General features: G+C 49.3%; 1 protein-coding gene across 1 annotated transcript; it reads right to left on the bottom strand.

The window, feature by feature from the left end:
• Window positions 1–221: 221 nt before the first annotated feature.
• On the bottom strand, window positions 222–25234 carry DGAT2 (diacylglycerol O-acyltransferase 2). Its single transcript, XM_061351364.1, has 8 exons — window positions 25077–25234; window positions 16388–16507; window positions 15266–15373; window positions 14377–14447; window positions 6073–6277; window positions 2338–2512; window positions 1312–1514; window positions 222–546 (listed from the first exon to the last, which is right to left on the bottom strand). Exons 1-8 carry the CDS (start codon window positions 25219–25221, stop codon window positions 392–394), a joined length of 1182 nt encoding a protein of 393 aa, XP_061207348.1. The 5' UTR covers window positions 25222–25234; the 3' UTR covers window positions 222–391.
• Between the last annotated feature and the right edge of the window lie 966 nt (window positions 25235–26200).

Raw genomic sequence — 26200 nt, 5'->3', positions numbered from 1 at the left:
GTAATACTGCTGGTCAAGTCAACCAGATGGAGTCTACTCTCCCAAAATAGCCTGTGCTAGTGGGGACAGTAGCTGTGGGAATGCTTCTAAAAACCATTGCTGGCACTCCAACAGCGCTGTAGAGCAGATGACAATGGCAATCATTTCCCCCTATCCAAATCCTCACAGCAATGGGGAGTTGTGCTTTTGTCTCTGGATAGAAAGATGTTGGTAATGGGGTTTATCTAAAGTAAAGCCTTTCTTTATTTTTAAAGTGGTCTAGCAATACTTTAAACACTTTCTTGGAAAGACACATACACCCACACATGCTTTCAAGTACACGATGACAGCTTGGATTCCTGGAGAAGATGCGTTGATTCCGAGAGAAGGAGGTGATGCTCAACCAGTCCCTTCAGTTCACTTCCAAGACCTCAGTCTCTGGCAGGCCAAATTTGCTCTTGTACTTGTCAAAGAGTTTGATCAGGGAGTCCACATACATGCTGTGGTAGAAGTCCACTTCCTTCTGGGTTGGATTGCAGATTTTGGGGATGGTGATGGGCTCTCCAACTGTTAAAGAGAGGGAAAGAGCCATGTGTTAGGTTGAATGCTCCTGTACAACCTGGAGGTTTGTCCTATGGCCACAGCTATGGTCATTTGGCACATCCACAGCTAGCCATTATAGGAGATGTTTGCCTGGTTCCTGGTTTTGCTAGGCTCTGAAGCACAACTTTACCACCACCACCAACCTCATCACATCTGCAGCGATGCCCAAATCCATTTCAGCTACAGAGCAGAGCCTCTGCAGTGTAAAGGGTTGGGAAGTCCCGCTTGTGTCTGTTTACAGTGGCAAATCCCTCCTCAGTTAACAGGAACCAAGACCAAAAGCTGCAGTTCTTGTACATTCCCCTGTACACACCACATAAACCAACCAGCTCTTTTCTTTCCCACAAAGCCTTGCTGCTTTGGGTTGGAAGACTCAAAGGCAAGCTTTAGCTGACTCTTAAAGCCAATCCAAAGCATCACAGTGCCAGTCCTAGGAGGGAGAAACGGGCAGCTTCTGGCTTTGGCTAGCCAAGATCAGAGAAGGTGGCAGCTGGAGCATCTTTTCCTCCCCAAAAGAGCTTGCTTATGAAGCTCTCTGGCAATAGAGCATGATAGAAGGCTTGTAGCCTCTGCAGACTCTTCTAGCTCATTCTCAGCTTATGCTGGAAGGCTTTATATACAAGGGAAAACGGAGTTTTACAGTCAAGACTCAAGCTAGAGCAGGGGAATGGCATAAAGTATGCTGCTACCTAAGGAGGAACACAGAACAGGTTTATACTAAGAGCTTACCAACAGTGGTGATGGGCTTGGGGTAAGGTAACAACCCCCAAGTGTTGGAGGAGAAGAGACCACGGCCATGGAAGATGCATGGAGCAAAACCAATGTGCTTCTGGAACTTCTTCTGAACCCATCTTCCCCAGGAGCCCTCCTCAAAGATCACTTGCTTGTACACTTCGTTCTCCCCAAAGGAGTAGACAGGAACCAGGTCCGCACTAGAAGATGGAAAGATGTTAGGACCACTCACCCCTGCTCTGTGGTCAGTACAGCAGCATCTCACTGACTGCTGGGTGCTCTTCCAAGCTGCATATTTGCAGGTTCTATTGGCCAGAGCTTTGTTTGCAGCACAAGGCACTGACCTAAGTCAGACTTGATGTAATACAGTAGGTATAAGGCACACAGAAGTACTGAACTGGTGATGGGCACACGAAACACTTCCCAGTCAGGTACTGAATATCATATAATATCATGGGAAATGGTGGAGTTTCCATCCCTGGAAGTGTTAAAAAATCACATAGATTAGGCCCTCAGTGACACAGTTTAATGGTGGCCTTGGCAGTGCTGGGGAATGGTTGGACTTGGTGATCTTAAGCATCTCTCCCAACCTGACTGATCCTATGATTCTATACAATGGTTTGTGTTGGTAGGGACCTTAAAGCTCATCCAGTTCCAGCCCCCTGCCACAGTCAGGGACACCTTCTACTAGACCACATTGCTCAAAAATTTGCTTCCCTATATTCTCATGTCTGATTTTTGATGGACATCCCATTTCAGACACATGGGATCTCTGGAGCTGCATCAGCGCTGTCCCATGCAGGTTACAGTCACCTTGCTCTGGAAGCCGCCTGCTGTCTTAGGCATCTTCCTACCCCTGTGCCCTGCTCAGAAGCCAGAGGACAGACTCATATCTGGTGCTCTGGTCCACACAGCACAGCAAGTACAGAAAGGAGCATCCATCCAAGACACCAGTTGCTTTAGGGGATAAAACCACCCTCCACGTGCTACCAGCACTGCTCTAGGACTCAGGTTCCCTCTTACCCGTGCCGTAGGGCCAGCTTGACAAATCCCTTCCTGTTTTTCAGCGTCACAGAGTTCTTCCCTGGGGTGCAGTTCAGGGACTCTGCTGCTCCTCCAACCACGATGATGATGGCGTTGCCGCTGCCGTTCTTGGACAGGATGTAGTCTATGCTGTCACGGTTCACAGGACATATACCTGCATAGCCAGAAGAGATAGAAGGGTCAAGACACAACACTAAGATGATCCTGAAGCCGCATGTGTAGCAAGAGCTTTGTGCCTTGAATGCAAGTTGAGTTGTTCAATTCCCTATGGCCATCTAAGGTTGGGTGTGTGATCATGCAACCTGCTCCTCAGCTAAGCAAGTAGTTAACAGACCTGGACAGCACTAGACTGAGTCAAACTCCAAAACCAACCCTCAAATAGTTGCCTTAACACAAGACTTCCGCAAGGATCTTCTGAGCTTAGTGATGCCAAAGGCAATAAATAGGTTTAAGATAATCTCCCTCCAAGTAAACATTGCAGTAAGAGCTGGTTTATGCTTAGGGGGAAGCAGAGCAGTTGTATTTTGATGGGTAAGAGTCTGAATTTGACCAGTTCCTCACCAAAAGCAAGTAGTGGAATAGGCTGTTCTTTGGCTTTAGTGATACAAAGAGTAAATGGACAGATCTATTATGAGATCATTTGGAAGATGATTCATTTTCTTAGATAACATCAAGCTCCTTCATGACAATAGCAGAATCCTTGCTGCCCTGGGAAGAAAGAGATGTATAGGACAGAGTGCTCAGTAAATCCATACTCTGAGACAAGCGATTTGGAAAGGTCTTTCCCTCTATCCCAGACTGGGATAAGGCTGCACTCCCAGTCACAGCACTGCAGCTTTACAAAGCAGTCCCTACCTTAAAGCACCAGTCCCCACTCCACGATCTTACCATTCAGCCCAATGAAAGAAGATACCTTCAGTTTCTGTTCTACTGCTCTCAAAGTGCTAAGAGGTTTGATTTTCCTCTCCTAAAACTTGCGGTTTTACCCTACAGTTATTGTCAGAGCTTGCTCATGCCTCACACTTGCAGCCAGGATAACCCAGGGGAAGCGAGATGCCATCATTCCCATTCCCATCCACACGACCTGCCCGTGTTGAGCACTTCAGGTCATTGCACTAGGAAGGGCAGCATTACTCAGTTTAATTTTAGCAGCTGATTCTGCACATCTCCATTGCTTGCACCACGAGCTAAATGATGAATGGCCTCTGTGGAATTACACAGGGCAAGCCAGCAAGCCTTCATCTGTACCCGAGCATCAAGGTCACCGCCTAATCCCAGCTCCAAGCTTCCCTTGAGACAGATCAGCTGGATTTGAAGACGAAAAGCCCATTTCCTTCAGCACAGCTACACTTCTGACCATGCTTCCTTCGGAAGGCTCCGGCTGTGCTTGCTGCTCCATAGGACCAACAGAACCCTTTGGACTTCTCCCATGCTCCGCACCAAAGCTCACACTGACTGCATAGCGCCGACAGATTTATGTTCAGCCATTTCACACTTGGTAGGAGGAGATTACTACTGCCCACAGCACTGAAATCCTTCCTCCAGCAAATGCAATGAGACACGTAGACAAGGAGCAATCGCTACGTTATGCTCTTTAGCACATTTACACAGTATATAGGATTTTCTGGCCATCTAATGGCTTAGAGGGTCCCTGCTGCAGCTTTAATCTCTAGCAGGCTATAAAACACTGTCATATGCAGCAGTACTAAGCCAATTAAGGGAAATCCTAACACATATTACTGCACCAACAGACATATTTCAGTGGTTTATCCATTAAAGAGGATTGAGGGAACTACCAGCACTTCCTATTTCATAGAATTATAGAATCATAGAATAGTTAGGGTTGGAAAGGACCTTAAGATCATCCAGTTCCAACCCCCCTGCCATGGGCAGGGACAACTCGCTCTAAACCATATCACCCAAGGCCTCGTCCAACCTGGCCTTGAGCACTGCCAGGGATGGAGCATTTGATGTTAAAGCCTTTGCAGTGACATTCTTAAGTTCCAGTATAGGGAAGTGAAGACAAATTGTGGCTTTCAGACAGCTAACTGTGTCCATGAGATCACTATGAGCAAGATCACTGTTTAACCAAGATCCTATAGTCTTGCTTCAATCCTAAGCGCAGAGGAACCAGAAATTCCCACTGATTCCCCTGTAATGCTTAGGAATAGCCAAGCCAGCGCTGCCAGCAATGCTGCTGCTAACAGCTACTCCCACCCTCATTCCAAGAAGAGGGAAGCAGCTCTGGCTGCCCACAAGACTTGGTTTAAGCAGATTGAGCATGGTTTTGCATTTAAATATAGAAAGGCTGATGCTGCATGGCGATTGAAGCAACACATGGAATTTCACAGCCAATAGACTGGGAAGCAGATCCCGACTTCTCACACACTGCTATCCTGTGGAATTCCCAAGTTATGGGGACTACAGACTTCACACAGCAACTTCTGTTCAGGAAGATGGAAACCAGATGGAGATACTGCCCCTCCTAGGGACAAACACCTTTTCTGCTCTAAATCCAGTTGGTTTCCTTTTAAATGAAAGCAGTAATACTGGAAACAGTCAAACCTACCAAATCAGAGCCAAGTACAGCCACTCCTATCCCCTCCCTAGCCCGGAGTCAAGATCCAGCCAAAATATTATAGTAAGATACCTGTTTTAAAGTCATTTATGGGTGAATCTGTTCCAGGAACAGCAAACAGGGCACTGGGGGGTTCAGTTCATCGTCTAGAAATGTTACTCCCCCATCTCTGTGTAACCTATGAGCATCCTCGCTCTGAAAGGAAGCTCAGGTCATGCAAGAACAGTGTTTCTGGAGGTTGTCAACACTGTTTCCTCTGCCCAGTCTAGCATACAAGCCCTTCATCATTCAAATACTGGAATCCTTTAGAACAGACTATTAATACCATTCAGCAAACTTACATCACTGACTAATCCTTGTCATCTATAGGAGTATATTCAGGGAAAAGGCTCTTCTGAACATCAGAAACTATGTAATACCCCAGACTCTTTGCTCCTGATAGGCACCTAAAGATGTGGTTAGATGAAGAGGGTATTTGTCACCACTATAAGACCTTGATGCATGATAGTTCAATGTAGTAGTAGGCCCAGGAGCAGAGCTAACCACAGTATTCACATTTCAAAGGCAACTTCATCTACCAGAACCTCTTAATGGTAACCAGGACAACCTGCTTCCACATCTCCATCTTCTACACTGCAGATGCCTTTGGCCAGGAGCATCCTTGAGGTAAGAATGAATGCAGAGGAGCAATGGTCCCCACAGCCTAAGACAGTCGTATCTATTCACAGCTTCCTCTGGTTGACTATAGGGAAGCAATGTCTGTGATGCTACCAGAGCGATTACATGAGTTTCTGACACAGCTTTTCACTTGAAAGCAGGGAAGAGAGCTTAGAGACAAGTCTCTGCTCCCAAGGAACAAGGGATGGGACAAGAGGAACCGGCCTCAAGCTGCACCAGGGCAGGTTTAGATGGAGCTGAGGACCAATTCCTGCCCCAGAGGGTGCTCAGGCATTGGAACAGGCTGCCCAGGGCAGGGCTGCAGGCACCGGCCCTGCAAGGGTTCACACCCCATGGAGACGAGGCCTCAGTGCCATGGGGCAGTGGTGGCCTTGGCAGTGCTGGGATTGGCTGGACTGGATGAGCTTACAGGGCTTTTCCAACCTGGCTGATTCTATGCAGGACCACAGTGCACTCACCACCAGACATGAGGTAGTCCCTCAGAATGGGCATCCTGAAGTTCCCAGCCAGAGTAGCAAGGTATGGCCGGATCCCAGGGAATTTCTGGCCGACACCAGTGGCCTCTGTGCTGAAGTTGCAGAAGGCACCTAAGCCCATGATGCCGTGGGGGTGGTACCCAAAGATGTAATTCCTGGTGGTCAGCAGGTTGTGGGTTTTAACCAGCTGGGAAAGAAAAGAGCTCACATGAAGACAGGCATTTAAGAAGACCTCATAAATAGTAACAGCTTTAGATAATAAGAGATTTACTTAATAATTATGTATAATGCAATATGATAATACTAATAGATAATAAGAGCATAGGTAATAAGAGCTTTAGACCTCATAGAAGCTCTCCAGTACCTGAAGGGGGGCTATAAGGGTGCTGGGGAGGGACTTCATTAGAGACTGTAGTGATAGGACAAGGGGTGATGGGTTCAAACTGAAACAGGGGAAGTTCAGGTTGGATATAAGGAGGAAATTCTTTCCTGTGAGGGTGCTGAGGCACTGGAATGGGTTGCCCAGGGAGGTTGTGAATGCTCCATCCCTGGCAGTGCTCAAGGCCAGGTTGGACAGAGCCTTGGGTGCCATGGTTTAGTGTGAGGTGTCCCTGCCCATGGCAGGGGGTTGGAACTGGATGATCTTAAGGTCCTTCCCCAGCCAAACCATTCTATGATTCTATGAATAAGGAAAAATGGAGATAAAGCCACATTCCTTAGTTTTTGTTTCTGTTCCCATCAGGCAGAACAGCCTAAGAGCTGGGATATGGGCTATCCTGGGTTACAGAGGCTGTGGTAAGAGCAGCCACTTGGACTTCAGTTCCCCAGGCAGAGGGAGCAGCATAAACAGGCTGATTTAGCCACAAGACAACTGCCAGCCAAGCAGGAATAAGGGTTTGGATTGCAGCAGCCTGGGCCCTCTGGTTCCCTATTCCTCCCAAAGGGATTCATCCTCGCAAGCCTCTTCCCCAAACCAACCATGTTCTTCATGGCCCTGTAGCCACAGCTACGCCTCCTTCCAGGCCCTCTCTCTCAATGGCTCGCATCCCAGTATGTGGAAGGAAAAACACCATAAAAATCAGTGTCCCATAACAACATCAAGTTTGCTTAACACTTGAAAACAGACCTAACCACTTAATGTTCCTGCTGGGCACCCTCCAAGAGGGAAAGTGTGCTGAAGGGTGGCTTACCACTGGAAACCATCCCTCCTCTCACAGCAGGTTTTGCTCTGACCTGTATGCCAAAGCACCAACAAGACATCTCGAGCCATCCACAGCAGTGCTTTGATTGCTGCAGGGCTTCAGGAGCGGTGATCATATTGGCTTGGGGTTGTGCAATATTTCTAAACCCTTTACTCATCTGTTTCCAAGGCTGTTTTAGCCATGTACAACCCAACCCATGCCCTGGTTCCACTGCTATCAGCAGTTCTTGATGCTGCAAGTAGCAGCACCCCATGCATCAGAGCATCTTCCGCAGCAGCACACACGGATTGCTGCATCACCCTACATAAATCAGGACCAAATCAGAAGCTGGGATCAACTTTAACTTGTTTCATGCTGCAACGGTGCCAGTTTCACTGCCGACAACACCCCAACAGACTGGGGCAGCACCTACAAGCCCCTACATGGCACTGTTGGGATGAGGTGTTAAACAAGTGCACCCCATCCCTCAAACCACACAGGCAAAGGTCAGTCTGTGCGAGCTCCTATAGGAAAAAGTACAGCTTCCCAAGACATCACATCAGCATTACACACCCCCTGCACTGGCCAAGGAGTGCTTTGGCAGCAAGCACGTGCTTGACTCCTGTGCTGAGCAGCATGCCCAGAAACCTGATTCCCTCCTCCCCACGTTCCCTTAGCTGTGCTATTGCAGCCAGCAGCTGCAGGACAGGCATGACACAGCAGCGGGTGAAGCAAGTGGACTGCCCCATCTTCACCCTTCCCTTGAGGTCACACAGAGCTCCAGGAGGCATGTGCAGACAGATGCCTGTGGTTGCAGTGGCTCTCGAGAGCCCCATGGCTTGGGTCACACCAAGTCATCATTCCTCCCCTTTCCCTTCTTGCCTGGTTAGTAACGACTTTGCTTTCACTCCAAACAGTGGGAGGGGTGTTCCTCGACCAGTTAGGACACAACTCATAGAATACAGACTGGAAACCATGCTGCAGTCATTTCTAGAGAGGAAGAAGCAGCAATATGGAAGCAACCCCTTCATCTGTCAGCTTGACTCAGTTGTAGGAGAGACTCAAGGCTTGGTGACTACAAACACATGTATTGGATGGATAAGAGGCAACGACTCCTCCTTATAGCTCCTTAGGACTACTGCAGAGATCCTTAGGACTAGATCCAGAGAAGGGAATGGAGCTGGTGCAGGGCCTGGAGCCCAAGTGTGATGGGGAAGGGCTGAGGGACCTGGGGGGTTCAGATGGAGAAGAGAAGGCTCAGGGGGGACCTGATGGCTGCCTCCAACTGCCTGAGAGGAGGATGGAGCCAGGAGGGGCTGGGCTCTGCTCCCAAGGAACAAGGGATGGGACAAGAGGAACCGGCCTCAAGCTGCACCAGGGCAGGTTTAGATGGAGCTGAGGACCAATTCCTGCCCCAGAGGGTGCTCAGGCATTGGAACAGGCTGCCCAGGGCAGGGCTGCAGGCACCGGCCCTGCAAGGGTTCACACCCCGTGGAGACGAGGCCTCAGTGCCATGGGGCAGTGGTGGCCTTGGCAGTGCTGGGAATGGTTGGACTGGATGAGCTTAAAGGGCTTTTCCAACCTCACTGATCCTATGATTCTCCCATCAGGACAGGGTGGTGGTTTCCAGGCTCCAAGCCTCATCCCTTTACTTGCCCCAAGCACAGTTGCTTCCAAAGGAATCCGACTGAAGCAGAGGTTTGTCCTTGTCACTGGAGCACGAGGTGTTTGTGAGCCGAGCTTGGCAGAGCCACATCTCCCTCACACACAAGACACGCTGTTCTACCACCAGCGCCCTGCTCCAGCCCCTCCACCCCGTGCCAGGACACTCAGTTCCCAGTGGAGCCCATTGCTTGCATAACCTGTATGAGCCCAAGCCAAGCTCCAGCCTTATCACTGTGTTTGCTCTCCAAGACCGCCTGTTACGGAGCCACAGGGCTGGTGATGCTCTCCATGCTCGTAAGTAGTGTGGGGGCAAGGAACCAGCTCACTACATACACCCCTTCTGCCCTCCCATGGATGGGGTATCTCAGCATCACTGGAGCCTTGATGAGCATCAAGTAGTGGTTGACAGGGCTGAGAGTCAGCTTGGTGTGCATACACATGTGCTTGTACCCAGTTTATCCTATGTAGGCTGAAACTACCCTCCACAAGCTGTCCCATAGTAGATGGGTTAACAGAAGTCTTCCTCTTCCCAAGTTGAACCAGAGCAAATAAAGACTATCAGGCATCAGGCAAGTTTGTACACCTATCTGCAAGAGATTCAGGTCCTGAGATCCCTTCCGACCTGGTATTCTGTGATTCTTAGATCTGCTAATGCATAAGCTCATGGTCAGAGCCTTTACATCATCCTAAATTTATTTAGAAGGAGGAATTTCAAGTGCTGTAATAGTTTATGGCTGGTCTCAAGCAAGATGGAAGCTTTCTGTAGGAAGAAATCACTCTCCACTACTTCTCATAGAACCCCAGCCTGGTTTGGGTTGGAAAGGACCTTAAAGCTCATCCAGTTCCAGGGACCCCTTCCACTGGAGCAGCTTGCTCCAAGCCCCTGTGTCCAACCTGGCCTTGAGCACTGCCAGAGATGGGGCAGCCACAGCTTCTCTGGACACCCTGTGCTGCCCTCACAGTGTTCCCCTTGACAAGCACTGAGCTGCCTTAGGCTGGGCGAAGGGGTTGCTGTAGCTGCCATTTGACAACACCTCTGCAACTGTTCTGAGCCTTCCTTTTGCCTTCAAGCTCCCCTCCAGCCCCAGCTCCTCGAAGCCTCAGAGCTCAGTGGTTCAGAAGCAGCGCATCCCTGCTGCATCCCAGCTGGATGATTACAGTGCTGGGGCTGACGCTGGACCTTCACCCCACTGCCCTAACACGTCTGTTCCCAGCTGCTGGCTGCGACCAAGCCTGTTCCAGTGGGAGCAAGGTCCATCTTTGATCTTGTAATAGCAGATTTCTTTCAACAGATATAACCCTGCCAACAGAGGCAATAAAAGGGTGCAATAATGGTAAAACAGCGATACTGAGTGCCGCTGTGTCCAAAAAACTGCATTGCCAACTCGATTTGTAGGAACAGGAGAAGTATCACATTCAAGTGTGGAAGAAGGACACTGCTGCTCAGCACGAGGAGCCGAAGAGCTGGATGGAATTGAGTGCTTTATGTGGGTGCTCATCCTCCCTGCAAACAGAAAGTTGGATCTCATCCTGCAGGATCCAAGCAGTGAGCACGTAAGCTTGGAAAAGTAACTGAACAATTGCAATTAGCTGTGTCACACCCAACTATGGAACAAACTATCTCACCTTCCCTGCAACGCAGGCCAGGACCTGAAGACCCCTCCAGGCTTATCACTATGCTCCATAGAGTCCTAGAATGGTTTGGGGTGGAAAGGACCTTAAAATCATCCCGTTCCTACTCCATTCTATGGGCAGGGATGCCTTAGACTAAACCACATCGCCCAAAACTTCAACCTGTTGCCCAAGGCTCCATCAATCAGACACAGGAAGCAAAAGCCTCCATTTCCATTCTCTAACTCATCTACATTTCCATTCTCTAGGTTACCTACAACAGCTTCAAGAGAAGCTTGGCCACAAAGGCAGCCAAGCCACAAGTCAAACACTGAACACAAGTCAGCATCTTGGAGCAGTCCCTGCTCTAACCATCCCCACACCATTAGTGATATGGCTCAGTGATGGCCTTGGCAGTGATGGGGTAAAGGTTGGACTTGATGAGCTTAAAGGTCTTTTCCAACCCAGCTGATTCTCTGACCTCAGCATGAGACTGAGCTCTTACTTCACACATCTGAAGTGCTTGACAGAGGTGAGCCAAAGGTCTGCAGCCTTCGCTATCTGAAGTGCTATTGCCTGCGGAGATAAGCAGTGTGCACATGCTCAGGTGATGGTTTCTCTACCTAGGAGACCTTTAGATGGTGGCACTGCCAACATCACACCCTCAGATCAGCAGGGGACCTGGCCTGCATCTGTGGCAGCCCCATGCAAGAGCTTGGGCACTGCAGCACCAGGATTTAGCTCCCTGGAAGCTTCCTCAGCTGCCTCATGCACTGCTAAGCTTAAAGCACTGTTTGCAAGCCCAGCCACTAAGCAGCAGCCAAACGTAAGCTTCCAGTGCCCTAAAATAGCTGACTGCTGTCAGAGGAGCTGCAGGAAGCCCTCTGCATGTGGATAGCCCATGCTCAGGCTGAGGAACTGAGCAACATCCAGGCTGGCTCCCAAATCCACCTGGATTGGCCAGGTTGGATGGGGCTTGGAGCAAGCTGCTCTAGTGGAAGGTGTCTCTGCCCATGGAAAGGGGTTGGAGCTGGAGGAGCTTTAAGGTGCCTTCCAACACAAACCATTCCAGGAGTCTATGGAACCCAGCCATAAGCTCTAGCATATGGCTGAGGTCAACACTGATGGCAGACCCAGCCCTCATCCTCAAGACTGACTCACACCAGCCAGGTACAAAGGGGTACAAGGAGTACAGGTACAGCTCAGCCACGTACAAACCTGGCCTTCAGATCTGCAACCACTGAGGACATTAAACCAAGAGGCCTCCCCTCTCAAGCTGATGGTGCTGCAACTGTCACCCAGTGGGATCTGAGTCCCTATTGCCGGGAATGTGGCCTTAGGGCTCTGGGAAAGATGTCACCAAAACTGCTTCCTATTTATTTGCAGGAATAGGAGTAAAATCTGAGCTAATATCCTAATGCAGGTGGTACTTGTGCTGATATGGGTTCAGGCAGCACAGCTCTATACACAGAGCTTGAAGAAGCAGAGGTTAGCATTACAGGTGGCACTGGTGAGATTGTCACTGCAGTGATTTGCTCTCACAGTGCGCAGTGGACACAGGATGAGATGCAGCACATGACTACCTTAAACCATGAGGCAGGGAGACAAACCGAGCCCTAAGCCATTATAGAGACAGCTCAGGGTACAGTGAAGGTGTATTTGCAGACAGGTGATCCCCTGTAGACCAGTCTCCCTATGAACCTGATACAGGTGAATAGCTTATCCAAGTTGTTCCCATGCTCTCAGCAAGTTCCAGCCCAGGCCATTCCAGTGGTTGGTACCACTCCTTACAGAGATAATATTAATGGATCAACCTGTAAGCTCAGTCCCATGACTGCAAACAACCTCCAGCACCTCCCAGCCCCACAATCCCTATAGCAGCTTTTAACCATGCACTCATACCTGAACCTGGCAGTGTTCAAGGCCAGGTTGGACAGAGCCTTGGGTGCCATGGTTTAGTGTGAGGTGTCCCTGCCCATGGCAGGGGGTTGGAACTGGATGATGTTAAGGTCCTTTCCAACCCAAACCATTCTGTGATTCTATGATTAATAGCAGGGGCAGGAGTTATCCATAAGCTGTGAGCCCTCATGTTCTGCCTCTCCATACTATTTACCAGTGGGCTCTCAACCTTGCACAACTGTACCCCCTTAGTGACAACGGAGTTGCAGCTATAAGGGGTTCTCATGAATGGACTGCATGAAGCAGCAAGTACTTACCTAAAACCAGCAGAGAATCTGAGCCTATTTGAATAACCCATTTGTTAAACTTCAATATCTACAGTGAGCTAACCCCATGGCTGGTACAGAGCATGAAGACAGGGGCTACAGACACCAAAGGAGAGGTGAAACAAGGGGATCAGCCATTACTGGTGACCTTGATTCAAGTCCCCAGAAGAAGCTATCCCATTTTAGCCTGAAACACCAAGGCAGGGTTTGTTGTAATACTGAGGACTTCGCACTAGAAGACACCACATTTGAGACCCATCGTCAGCACTAGAGCACGCTCTGCTCTCCATCAGCTACGAGACAACAACCACTTGCTGCCTGTGCTGCTGTGCAGCATTTTTCCATGTCCACTTGCCAGGAATTACCTGTTAATAGCAGCAAGCTCACCAACACCGTGTTCAGGCACCTTGAAGGCTCAAGTGACTTGGCCAAGGAGGAATGCAGCCTATGCCACTTTGGCTTCCTTTCGGAACTGGATTCCCTACTGCTTTGAGGCAGGACCATTTTAGGGGTGAGTAGCTCATTACAAGCCCATAGCAAAGTTCCTCCCTGTTGCTCAGGCTGAGTAGCACTTGCCAACAGCTTTACATAATAGTCCTTTCGACTGGTGTCCTTCCAAAGGGGATCGAGTTCCCTCCTCCCTGAATTTGGACCCTGCGCCCTTCCAAGTCCCTCAGCTCATTCTGCAGTCCCCAGCCCTGTGCTTTGTGTGCAGGGAAAATACAAGAGAGACCTTAGAGCAGTTCCAGTGCCTAAAGGGGCTGCAGGAGACCTGGAGAGGGGCTTGGGACAAGGGCCTGTAGGGCCAGGCCAAGGGGAATGGCTTGAACCTGCCCGAGGGGAGACTGAGCTGAGCTCTTAGGCAGAAGCTCTTCCCTGTGAGGGTGCTGAGGCGCTGGCACAGGGTGCCCAGAGAAGCTGTGGCTGCCCCATCCCTGGCAGTGCTCAAGGCCAGGTTGGACACAGGGGCTTGGAGCAAGCTGCTCCAGTGGAAGGGGTCCCTGCCTGTGGCAGGGGTTGGAGCTGGATGAGCTTTAAGGTCCCTTCAACCCAAACCAGTCTGGGATTCTATGATGATAGAAGATGGGGAACTGGAGCTATTCCCATTGCTGGAAACCCCTTTGCCCTGAGCAGCCAGGCTGCAGAGCTGATTTCTCTGCTCCCTATGAAGCAGTAGGACTCTGTGCACAGGGTTCCCAGATATTCCTACCCAATACACTGCTGCCGAAGGGTGTAACTGGAAAACAGACCAGAACTAAGCTGCATTTACTAGAGGGGAACAGAGGCAGGGCCAAACACAACACAGGGCTGCTGCAGCACAACAGCTGGAGGGCTGAACATGGAGCCTCACTGCTCCAGGGCAGATTGCATCCAGAAGCCTGGTGACAAGACCATCAGAAGCTCCTACAAGTAATGATGCCATCGGTGGCGATGCATTCCATAGCCACAGCTCCAAACAGTAGTATAGTAATGGTAGGTAAGCTGTGCCCTGCTCACAGGTTAGGCTTATGGATAGGCTAATATAAGTACATCATCTCCACTGGGGTTATTATTACAAGTCAGCCTCAAACAGTCCCAACACATAAAGGTAAACTGTTACTTACTCTTATTGGAAAATAATCCCTGAAGTACCTCCATATGGCCCAGTTCCTCACCCACTGGGATCTTCTGCCCCCTGAAGAGAAAGAAGAACATGTTTTCCAAGCTCTTTCCACATGGGTGCCCACCAAGAAGCCTAAGGGCTGCCAGATTGTCTGCTGTCCCATTAGAGAAATCAGCAATCCCATTCCTCTGGGTGGAAAACCTGCATCCTTCGTTAAAATCAGATGGAAATATCCATGCTCAGGACTTCAGGGAACTACAGATTAAAGGTAGGATCTGATTTGATCTGCTGTAGTCATGAAATGGGCAATTCAACATAGAAACATCTCATTGTTAACCTCAGATTCGTTCTTTGGGAAAGGGCAAGATCCAGAGTGATTTTAGTGTCTTGGAACAGTGGAGAACTGGGCTAAACTGGCTATAAAACGAGTTGCCAACACTTATTGCCCTTGTTATAGTGGGTTCTCAGAGCTGGTTTCTACAAGGGTAGCTTTCCTACTTCATTTCCAGCAACACCAATTCCATAGGGAGCCACATCCTAATAGCCATGCCCTAAACTGAACCTTGCCAGAGCTGGAGAGGTCAGCAAGACCTTGAATCTTTATGCAGGTCTTTCTGACCTAAAGGAAGAACCTAAACCTTATAATTATGTTGCTAAAATCCACCTACGCCGTGATATTAGTGAATGTTACCCTGTATTACCCTCAGCATCAGTAAAACCTGCAATCACTGCTTATGCCAAGGGCTGACATCTGTGTGCTCCACTGAATTGTTTTGGTCAGTGATGCAGCCAGGTGCCACTGAGAAGGGAAGTCACCCACCATAAGGAAGCCCATCTAAATATGGCAACAGGGACACTTAAACAGCAAGGATCTAGTGAGCAATATTTACCTTTCTTTGGTGTGTTCCAGTCAAATACCAGCCAGGCTAAATAGAGAGCAGCAATGGCCCAGCAATCTGTGCACAGTATGTACATGAGGATTAAAGTGCAAGCAATACCTGCATAGGTCCAAGAAAGAGAAGAAAACAAGGCTGCATCAGGCTTTGGTCTGCATTTATACCCCTTGCCTTTTGACCCTTCTATACTGCAGTCTTACTCTCAACCTGATGTCATTAATCCCAAATCAAATCAGATTTAGCTGAAAACCCCTTATGGAGGAGTGAGGCAGCTTCCTCTACAGCTCTGAAGTACCCCAGCCTCCCCTTCATGGTATCTCCAGGTCTGTGTTCTATAATACAGACTGGTTTGGGTTGGAAGGGACCTGAAAGCTCATCCAGTTCCAACCCCCTGCCTTGTCCTGTCCCTACATCCAGGTTAGAGCAGCTGCTTCCAAGGGCAAGAGCATCAGGGTTGCTTTGTGACCCACACCAAGGGGGTATCTTCCACAGCTATCCAAAGCCTCCACACATTACAGCAGCCATCCCACCAGCGTGCCAGAGATCCCAATCACAGTTGGGTGGGATCCCACATGTCGCCTTTTAGCACAAACTAACTTGAGAAGGAACAGCAAGACTTGACTGACTGCAACCAGCATCTTCCTCCAGTTTAATCATCAATACTATGGAGCAGAGCAGCCTGAGGCTTCACATAACACAAGCACCCAGAAACCAACAGTCTTTACTATTTCACTGGGTTAACAAATGCTTCTTGCCCATCTCTGGTGCCTCTTGAAGGGGACCAAGCCATGAGAAAGGCATAGTTGCAATCAGTTGCATCAGTTGCTTCTAAGCAATCTCTCCTCTCTGGACATTCCCATGAATGAGTCAGGTAAGAGATTTCCAATTGCTTTAGTCCTATTTGTATGGTAGACACAGACTGAGCTAAACACCAGGAGGTCTTTCCTATGTTTGTCTGGAGCCACATCAAGTCACTAAGTGCCAAAACATCAGTGTCCTTTACAGCATCCCCACACACCCCCAGGAATTAATGCTTATACCAAACACTTTGATTCCATTTCTTCCAGAATTAAGGCAAAAATAAAGCTTTGCTTTAGGCCACAAGGTGTTGCTTACCCATGACAAGGAAAGTGAGGACCCATTGCAGCACAGAGATGATCTGGAGTTGTTTCTCTACTTTGGATTTCGATAGCCAGAACAAGTCCTGCAGAGCTGAAAGGATGCTCGATCCTGTGCCTAAGGGAAAGAAATGAGGTTACTGAGCAAAGAGAACCAACAGTTGCCTTTCTGATAGGAGATGTGAAATCAATGCTCGCACAATTTGCTTTTAGGCTTGTTGGAGGCTAATATTTCCCATGGAGTTCAGGCATCCTGGAAAGGGAAGGATTGCCATCCACAAGCATCCTGGTTTGGGGATGCCAGGGGGAATTACTGGGTAGCATCCGTTCCCACCTAAGCAAGCCTGTAGTTACTTGACCATAGAAGTGCAGAGCCATTAGCACATCATCCTAACACACCCCTCCACTTCCAAGTGCCAGTCCTTGGAAGTAAAGAGGGAAACCCATGATTTCACCATGAGATAAAGATCAGCTGCCCCAAAGCACAGGCGAGCTGTTGCTCATCCACCCTTGGCCAGATCTGTTGCACAACTCCTATGTACGTGCTTGAGCGCTGTGCTCCAGCTTTACCCAGAACAGTTAAAGGGCTGGTTGAGCAACACCTCATTCATGACCCCAAGGATCCACCTCTCTAAGGGTAAGGAAAACTACCAGTGGTTCTAAACCAGCACGTGAGGAAGGTAGAAGCTGAGATCCCCTCTTTTAGAAGCTTAAGATAATGAAGTGGGAGGAAAACCAAGTAAAAATGAAGGGATAGACCTGATTTCTGTATGGAACCACCCACTGCAGTCAGGATTTGCCTGTATACTCAGCAACCTCCAGAAAGAAGCAACTTGCAAATGGGTTTCCCTTCACTCCGTTATTTTATGAGCGCCCTAATAACTGGCTAAAACACAAACCAAGCTGCTGCCCTATGATCAAGCCAGGAGGTGTGTTCACATATTTCCTTGTCTGTTTAAGGATCAGCCTGTTATTAGAAGGGGTGTGAAGCTGCTAAGTAGATATTATATCAAATGGGTTCAGTCCTCGGTGGTGTTGGCAAGACACGGCACTGCTAGTGGTGATACCACAGCAAATGCTCACTCTTAGTCAAGTGAAAATGATGGCAAAGAGCTTTTGCTGTAGATATAGAAAGCACTGGAGGTTTTGGTAGTTTCTACAAAGCAATTTTCACTGGTGCACCCTTTAGACACATGAAGCATCTCCACAGTCTTTGCTAACTGTTGCCCTTGGTGATAGTTGAGGCAATAGCATTAATGTACTGCAGAGCTGCTGTAGTAGTTTTGCAGCCCCTTTTAAATGCCATTTACTGTTAAACCTTCACAAGTTCCTACAGTGACAGCTGCATCCCTCCTTGCTAGTAAAGGACATCAACAGGAAGCCACAGCAGAGGCTGCAGCCTTAATCTAGAGCCAGCCCTCACAGCTCAGACCCTGCACTATGCTTAGTCTACATTGAATGCACAGTCCTAGCAATGGGTTGGGTGTTAGCTACCCCAAAGATGTTGGACGAGGCTTTGGGTGATATGGTTTAGAGCGAGGTGTCCCTGCCCATGGCAGGGGGTTGGAACTTGATGATCTTAAGGTCCTTTCCAACCCTAACTATTCTATGATTCTATGTCATTGCAACTGCCAGGGAAATGCAACCTATAGCACTGATAAGAGTGAAGCAGAGTTGAAGAAAGAGTAGTACTAAGAGTGAATTCAGCAAGTATCTCTTCCATTTGAGATGAGACAGGAGAATGCATTGAGTTAAACCATCACCGTGCACTGATTGCAACACTAGAGCAGGAAGATTCAGAAGTCCCACACTGCTGCTCTTGGGCAGTAAATCCCCAGACTGGGGCAAGTGATGAACTCCATCCCATATCTTACAGAGTCAGAATCACCCTTACAAGGTTAGGACAATTCCATCATTCCTGCTGAGGGGCCACAGCTGAGAGACATCCTCCGTTGCTGTCCCAAAACCTGGCTTACAGATTTGCACAGGACAGACCTCATATGGTCTGAGGACTCATAGATACTAGCTTAAAGGAAGCTTTTAGCAATGTTGGTGTCCACGTCTATGCCCTCAAAACAAGCCAAAAGTCATAGAGGCAATTTGTGATCCATAATAAAAGCCCACCCCCATGTAATTTACCCTTCCTGCACCTACATACACTACCAAAACATCTTTGATGAATCCAACATTCCAGCCTTGGACATCCTAACTCCCTGTCTTCCTCCCCCATAGAGAACAACTGTTCATCCCTCCCTGCATTTGTACGTCAGCATTTCCTACATGCTTTAGCACATTGTAGGCATTGTTAGCCCTGTAAATAGACTGGCATTGGGTAGCAGGAGTCAACCTGGCAGCTTGTTTCCTGAACCACATGAAAGCTCTTTGTGCTGACATTCAACTCCTGCAGGCAGAAGGAAGGCTCAGGCCTGGCAGACAGGCAGGGCAGGGAGCTGAGCACCTGCCCTTGGACAAGTGGTGTCCTACGTCAGTTATGTGCTGAAAGCAAAAGCATCCTTCATAGATCGAGATACTCCAGCACCAAAGCCAATAGTTACCATGGGCTGGACACTAGCATTTAATTGCCAGTTAAGGACATTAAGTAGTCAAGGGGCAATGGAAAGGACATAGAGGTGTCACCTACAAGTGCATCTGCCTGTGGATGATGTGCCCCTGCACCAACAAGCTGTGTGCTCCAGATGGATCCAGTGCACATAGACTAGGAAGCTACAGATTTTAGTGCTGAAACAGCCATTTCCAGCCAGTCCTGAGCTTTGTGTTTAATAACACTTTGTGATTGAACCATCCCCATGCAAGCCCTGCCTTTCTCCTTCAGCTGAAGCAGGTCAGAGGCATTTTTGGGAAGACACTCCATGCTCTGCAGAGCCAGACTGGTTACTGGTGACACAGAGCAGAAGAGCTTTGATACCCCTCAGAAATAAGGGGTTTTGGGGCTCATCCACAGCACAATAACCCAACAGTGACACTTGGGTTCAGATCCCTAAAGGAAACCCTTGAAGCTCACCTGTGGGCACACACCAAGCATCATTCACACATTTAAAGCTCAAAGGAGAATTAAGCACAGGAAATACATTAGCCTAATGACCAAGTTTAATAAGGCCCATTAGGCATACCTGGGATTAACTTTGAGACAGAAGGATATATGGGACTGGAGCACCTCCCATATGAAGATCGGCTGAGAAAGTTGGGGCTGTTCAGCCTGGAGAAGAGAAGCTGCGTGGAGACCTCAGAGCAGCTTCCAGTGTCTGAAGGGGGCCTATAGGGATGCTGGGGAGGGACTCTTCATTAGGGACTGCAGTGGTAGGACAAGGGGTAATGGGTTCAAACTGAAACAGGGGAAGTTTAGATTGGATATAAGGAGGAAATTCTTCCCTGTTAGGGTGCTGAGGCACTGGAATGGGTTGCCCAAGGAGGTTGTGAATGCTCCATCCCTGGCAGTGTTCAAGGCCAGGTTGGACGAGGCCTTGGGTAATATGGTTTAGAGCGATGTGTCCCTTCCCATGGCAGGGGGTTGGAACTTGACGATCTTAAGGTCCTTTCCAACCCTAACCATTCTATGACTCTATATGGTGTACCCCAGCCTTTGGTATCCATTTGTATCAGTGTTTTCCCAAGGAAAGAACTTAAATCCTCAATCTTCTGCTGCTCAAGGCAGTTGCTTAGCCCATACTGGCCTCACAGGGAACCTGTTCTGGAACTGCACTGCCCAGATGTTTGAGATCACAGCCTTGGCAATCCATTGTGGTCAATCCAAGTGGTAAATACTCCATCTGTGTCAGTGTTCAAGGCCAGGCTGGACACAGGGGCTTGGAGCAAGCTGCTCCAGTGGAAGGTGTCCCTGCCTGTGGCAGGGGTTGGAGCTGGAAGAGCTTTAAGGTCCTTCCCAACACAAACCAGTTTGGGATTCTATGCCTACACAGTACAGATCTTAGCAACAGCTTTGCTGGTCTCAGATGAAATCCTAAGACCCTCAACTCCCACTGCATGCTGAAGCATCAGTGGTGATGCTCCATGCACTAATCCATGCCTGGCTCTCAAGGATGCTACTTGTCAACACAACCACAGAGTGACTTCTCTGGGAGACCTCATTGCTGCCGAGTGATAGGAGGCATGTGCAAGCCTCTCAAGGAAGCTCATTGAGATGACCCAGCTCTTCCCAGTAGTCAGTGATGGGCTCACTATTCCAGCCATCATCAGATGCAGAAGATGCTACTAATGAGATACTGGGGTCAATGAAGGGCTTCACCAGACTTTAGACTCATGCCTGCAACAGCATGTGGTGCACATCCAGCACAGTTTGCTTCAGATGAAGTACTCAGCCACTGTGATTTATCAAGGCACAGAGGCAGAACCAATGATCGCAGGAGTGGAAGTAAATAGGACTTCACACTCAGGCACCAGAAAACCCAATTGACAGCATTTAATTAAGCAGCAGCCAAATAAATTAGCTGAGGGGGAAGAACAAGTGTTAGAGGCAGTTAAAATACGCTGAAAGCTTGTTAAAGCCGAGCTTCATCTGCCACCTTTTCAAGACCACCAGTACATTAATTCCTGGCCCAGAGTGATACTGCATCACACAGCTTATTTAGAGGAAAAGCAAATTAGATCCTCCAAAGCATAAGGTTGAAATGGACATTTTCAGCCTTGTATTTGGCAGAGAAGCTGACACTGGAGGCACAACAAAGCTGAATTAGATACAGACCAACACTAGCATCCTTGTGAGGGCCCAGCCTCCCATGCAAGAGCAGGAGTCTGTGTGACAAGCTGCTACATCCAATGTGACACATGTAAAACCCCCTTGAGGAACAGCACTTGTTTTGTGCCTTGGGTTTACCCAGATGCCCCAGCACAAGCTCTCTTCACTTCCAGTTTCATTGCTGGTGGCAGGAGATAGTGACTCATATGTGAGAGAATGACAGATTACCAGTGTGGGGCATGGTTCTCCTGCCCTGTTTGCTTACATAGCAGTTTGCTCATGCCCCAGGAGGCTACTCAGTGATCCCACCTTATCTGTAGTTAAAAATGCCTACAACTGGAGGTCAACAACATAGTTAACAGGGATATGTGACAACAACATCCATTTCAGCCCCTGTAGGGAGAAGCTGGGATTGCGCGTAGCGAGTAAACAGATTCGATATGACGTTTATCTCATGTTGGATCAGCATTTACTCACAGCACTGAACTTGACCTTTGGACTCAGTCACCAGCAGGTTAAAGTGATGTAACCATGAGTCTAGACCCGGCTGCCCTAGGCCAGCCATCAGTTTAGATTAAGTCAACAAGGCTGAATAGTGCTCGACATGAGGAAGGGAAGCATCCTACAGCATCCTAGAGGCAGGTGGGAGCTCTGAAAGAAGGGCTCAGTCACGAGCAAGTCCAGACCTCTACCTCCTGTGTGGTTTTGTCAAGAGGAGACACTACAGCTAGAACTGATGTTCTACTCCCAAAACCAGAGCACCCAAATCCCCCCTCAAAGCAGAAGTGAGGTGTGCCAAGCATCAGGTACAGTGTAAGATTAGCTACAAGGTAGTTAAGCAAATTCATCTTCCTCACCCCAAACTTTGTAGAATAGAAACTTCAGCAAAGGACAAGCCTTCAATGCTCTGGCCACACTCGTAGACCCATAGATTAGAATCATAGAATGGTTTGGGTTGGAAGGAACCTTAAAACTCATCTGTTCCAACCCCCAGCCTGGCCTTAAAGGGATGAGGCATCCACCACCGCTCTGGGCAACCTGCGCCAGTGTTCTACCAGCCTCATTGTAAAGGATTCCTTCCTCACATCCAGCCTGAATCTCCCTCTTTTAGTGTAAACCCATCACCCGTCACCCTACCACTACAGGCCCTGCTAAAAAGTCTCTCCCCATCTTTCTTATAGGTCCCTTTTAAGAACTGAAAGGCCACAATAAGGTCTCCCTGGAGCCTTCTCCAGTCTGAACAACCCCAGCTTAGCCTGGCTCCATAGGAGGATGTAGTATCCTTCCTCAGGACAGTGAGGCACCTTCCCACTGCTCTGCCAGACATGAGGAGAGCGCCTGGACAGCCCGTGGCCAAAGTGGGTCAGGTCAGGATGAGGAGACGACAACCCCTCCTACCCAAAGGATCTCGAAGCTTCATCCAGCCCGAGGCACTGGTCCAAGGTCTGCTCTGAATTTGCAATCCTGGGTTGGTGGCCAAGAAAGCTCCCCCTGCACACACACACACAGAGGGATAAAGAGGGGCAGATGCCTCCACCTGGGTTATTTTTAACTAGGATCAGACTTAGAGCCAAATTCACAAGCCCTGGGACAAATCCAGATGCGAGGAAAGCAAGACCAAAGACACTAAAGGACAGTAGGAGCTGGGCAAGCAAGAGTGAGCACACTAAAGGACAGTGTGAGCTGGGCAAGCAACACTGAAGACACTAAAGGACAGCATGAGCTGGGCAAGCAAGAGTGAAGGCACTAAAAGGCAGTATGAGCTGGGCAAGCGAGAGTGCAGACACTAAAGGCCAGTATGAGCCATTCAGACTCTCACCCCATTAAAGCCAGCCCTTTGCATAGGCAAGATACTTAGCAAAGACATTCAGGGAGGTAAGAAACCCTAATGGGTTTGTTCTAAATGACCTGTGCAGTAGGGGAAATTACCTAGCACAATCAAGCAGCATGTGAGGTCCCATGTGCAAACCACTGCACCACATCATCCCTGCCCATCTTTGACCTATGGATACCCACATCATAATCCCTAAAGCCCAGCCTGAATGTGAGCTCCTCTGGCTTTTGCTTGGGCAAGGCAGGTTTGAAGCTGGCCCTGCACCGTGTCGCTCATGGCAGGCTGCAGAACCAGCAAGAGGTTGCGTTGGAGGATGCTGCAGTCACCAAGGCAACGTCTCCCATCTCCCCCTGGCAGAAGCACATGAAGAAATGAGTAAGGGAAGCACAAATACCACTGCAGGACACCCAGGTGGGGCCTCAGAGGAAAACTGACCTGGGGAGAGCTAAGGCAGCTTTCCATCCCTAAGCAGGATTATCTAGAGATGAGGCCAATCACTGTCCCTAAACCACAGCCCATGTTGAATTATGCACATGGCCTAGATCCATCGCTAACACACCGGTGCCAACAAGGTGGCCACTGAGGGCCAGCCCTATGTATTTGATAGGCTTCTTGAATCATTTATTCTCTGTGCTTGGCTTGCAGTTAACTCTGCAGAACAGTTCACATGCTGTTAAGTCAAATGACCTCTCTCAGCTCAAAACATCGCTTGTTTTCTGCTAGTTGCATAAGCAAGGACCAGATGCGAGCATGGATAAAAACATGTCGATCTTTCCCCCTACTTGGGTCACAACTGATCCCACAGGTCCATCTCTAATATTAGTGCTAATATCTAATTAATCAGTGCATGTCTAATACCTGAGATATGAGCACCACAGCTCTACACACCTGGGCAGGGCACAGTGTGAAAGCAGGAGCTCAGGGGTTAATTCAACACTTCAGGTCCTCTCAGCTCTACTAATGACTCCCTTGTTCAAGAGCCATTTCACAGGTGTCTTCACCCCAGGAGGAATTCGCAGCTTCCTTTGCCAAGGCAGAAAGCTTTCAGCAAGACACAGGGAGCAATCACTGCAGAACCCTCCACAGGGTAAAGGATTCAAGTGCATTGCCCTGCAGAGCCCCTGCTATTTGCGGGTCCCAACGCTTCCCCAGAGGAGCTTCAGACTTCTTGAACTTACACAAGAACCCTGGCAGTGCTCAAGGCCAGGTTGGACACAGGGGCTTGGAGCAAGCTGCTCCAGTGGAAGGGGTCCCTGCCCATGGCAGGGGTTGGAGCTGGATGAGCTTTAAGCTCCCTTCAACACAAACCATTCCGTGTCTCTATGCCTGATCCCTGGAGCTGCCTTCACACGCACACAATGGAGCAGTTTGGCCTTTCCCATATTGTCTCTCCAAGACCTTTAACATACAAGTTTCAGCCTGCAGCAGGAAGGGTTCAGTATCTGAGCAGCTCTGCCCATGATGGGTGCCAGCTACCGACACCCAACCTGCTCCTGCTGGTGAAGGAAGTGACTTTACCAGGGCACAGGGCTGTCGATACAAACCCGACTGTTCCGCTTCACATAAAACCTTCCTTTCACACCAAATCTCCAACTCCCCGTTGTAAATCAACGAGAACCAGCAGTGATTAACCCCCCCCCCCCCGTTGATGTAGATATGGGGAAACACCGCATTACAAAAGGCGGCTGCAACACTGAATTTCACATGCACGCTACCACTGTTTCCTTCCTGTCTCCACAAGGAGATAAAAGAAAGGCTCATTTGAAAGCAAGTGCCACACGCCCACGCTACACCAAGGTGCAAACTCACTTAAGATAAGCCAGACCCGTTTTGCAACAGCTTCAAGAGAGCGGCTCCGACCCTCCGAGCTCGCTCAAAGAGCTGTAATCCTCACCTTTAAAACAAGCTGCAGCAGCCTCCCCGCCATTGCACATCGCTCTTCCCCCCTCTTAAACACCCATTCCTGCAAGCAGGAAGAAGGGGGATATATATATATATATATATATACACATACATACATATAATACAGCCGATCGTTTCGCTGCTGCTCCCACCCCGTATCTTGTACCGCAGGGATGCGGCTCCCCCGCTGCAGCATCCTCCCTGGATCTGGACCATACAAACACTGCCCCCCCTTACCTCGCAGCACCCCGGAGTAGGCAGCGATGATGGTCTTCATTGCGGAGGGGGGGCTCAGGTCCCGGCCAGGGCCATGTGATGGAAAAGGGGACGCGGCTCCGCAGCACCGCTGCAGCGGCGAGTGGGAGAAGCACCGGCCGCGCATCCCTATATAGCCCCGGGAGGAGGAGGAGGAGGAGGAGGGCGGGCAGGGGCGGGACCCGGCAGGGCGCATGGGTTCCACAACCATAGGGATTGGGGTGGGGGGGAGTGTGTTGATCTTGGCTTCAGTGCTGCTGCTTGCAGCATGGGATGGGGATTTGGGAGGGGAGGACCAGGTAGGGGAATCCCTCCATCATCTGCAAGGTGTTTCCTTCCCTGTTTTCCTTCTTCTCATCGCAGGGTTAGGGGGAAGAATCCTCCCAGTCCTCACACACATGGGAGTTTTAAGACACTGTGGTGCCCTTCTTGCTGAAATGCTCTCCCACACCACTCTTGAGCATCCCCAGTGGGATGTGGGGGATCTGGGTACCTAAAGGCAGCGCGAAATCAAGACAAAATATAGCAAAGACAAAAGTTTAGGCTGAGAGAGCCGGGCTGGGTCAGCCTGGAGAAGAGAAGGCTCCTGAAGGGGAGACCTTAGAGCAGCTCCAGTGCCTAAAGGGGCTGCAGGAAAGCTGGAGAGGGGCTTGGGACAAGGGCCTGTAGGGACAGGCCAAGGGGAATGGCTTGAACCTGCCCGAGGGGAGACTGAGCTGAGCTCTTAGGCAGAAGCTCTTCCCTGTGAGGGTGCTGAGGCGCTGGCACAGGGTGCCCAGAGAAGCTGTGGCTGCCCCATCCCTGGCAGTGCTCAAGGCCAGGTTGGACACAGGGAGCTGCTCCAGTGGAAGGGGTCCCTGCCCAGGGCAGGGGTTGGTACTGGATGGGATTTAAGGTCCCTTCTGGCCCAAATCTATGATTCTATGACTTTATGAACAGAAGCTTTAATGGCTTCAATAAGTTTCACTTTCATGAAACTGAGCTGCAGTTACAGCCAAACCAGTGACCAAGCCTCATTTTCTTCTCCTAACAAGATGTTTAAGGATCTACTCAAGAGATCCCTTAGAAATGAGGTGTTATTTAGACCTGCATCAAGGTTTTCATGT

This window comes from Neopsephotus bourkii, unplaced genomic scaffold (assembly GCF_033783945.1).
Source record: "Neopsephotus bourkii isolate Nb327-2 ecotype Australia unplaced genomic scaffold, CSIRO-AGI_Nbou_v1 NB_580, whole genome shotgun sequence".
Taxonomy (NCBI): Eukaryota; Metazoa; Chordata; class Aves; order Psittaciformes; family Psittacidae; genus Neopsephotus; species Neopsephotus bourkii.
The sequence above is the reverse complement of the archived record's forward strand: the minus strand, read 5'-3'. Positions and strand labels throughout refer to the sequence as shown.

Bases quoted from the DNA above. Each gene is read 5' to 3' on its own strand.
- DGAT2 (XM_061351364.1), bottom strand. From the start codon at position 25,221: ATGCGCGGCCGGTGCTTCTCCCACTCGCCGCTGCAGCGGTGCTGCGGA. The intron at 15,374-16,387 runs GTAAGCAACACC...GGACCTATGCAG, and splicing joins CCTCACTTTCCTTGTCATGG to GTATTGCTTGCACTTTAATC. The intron at 14,448-15,265 runs GTAAATATTGCT...CTTTCTCTTCAG, and splicing joins CTGGAACACACCAAAGAAAG to GGGGCAGAAGATCCCAGTGG.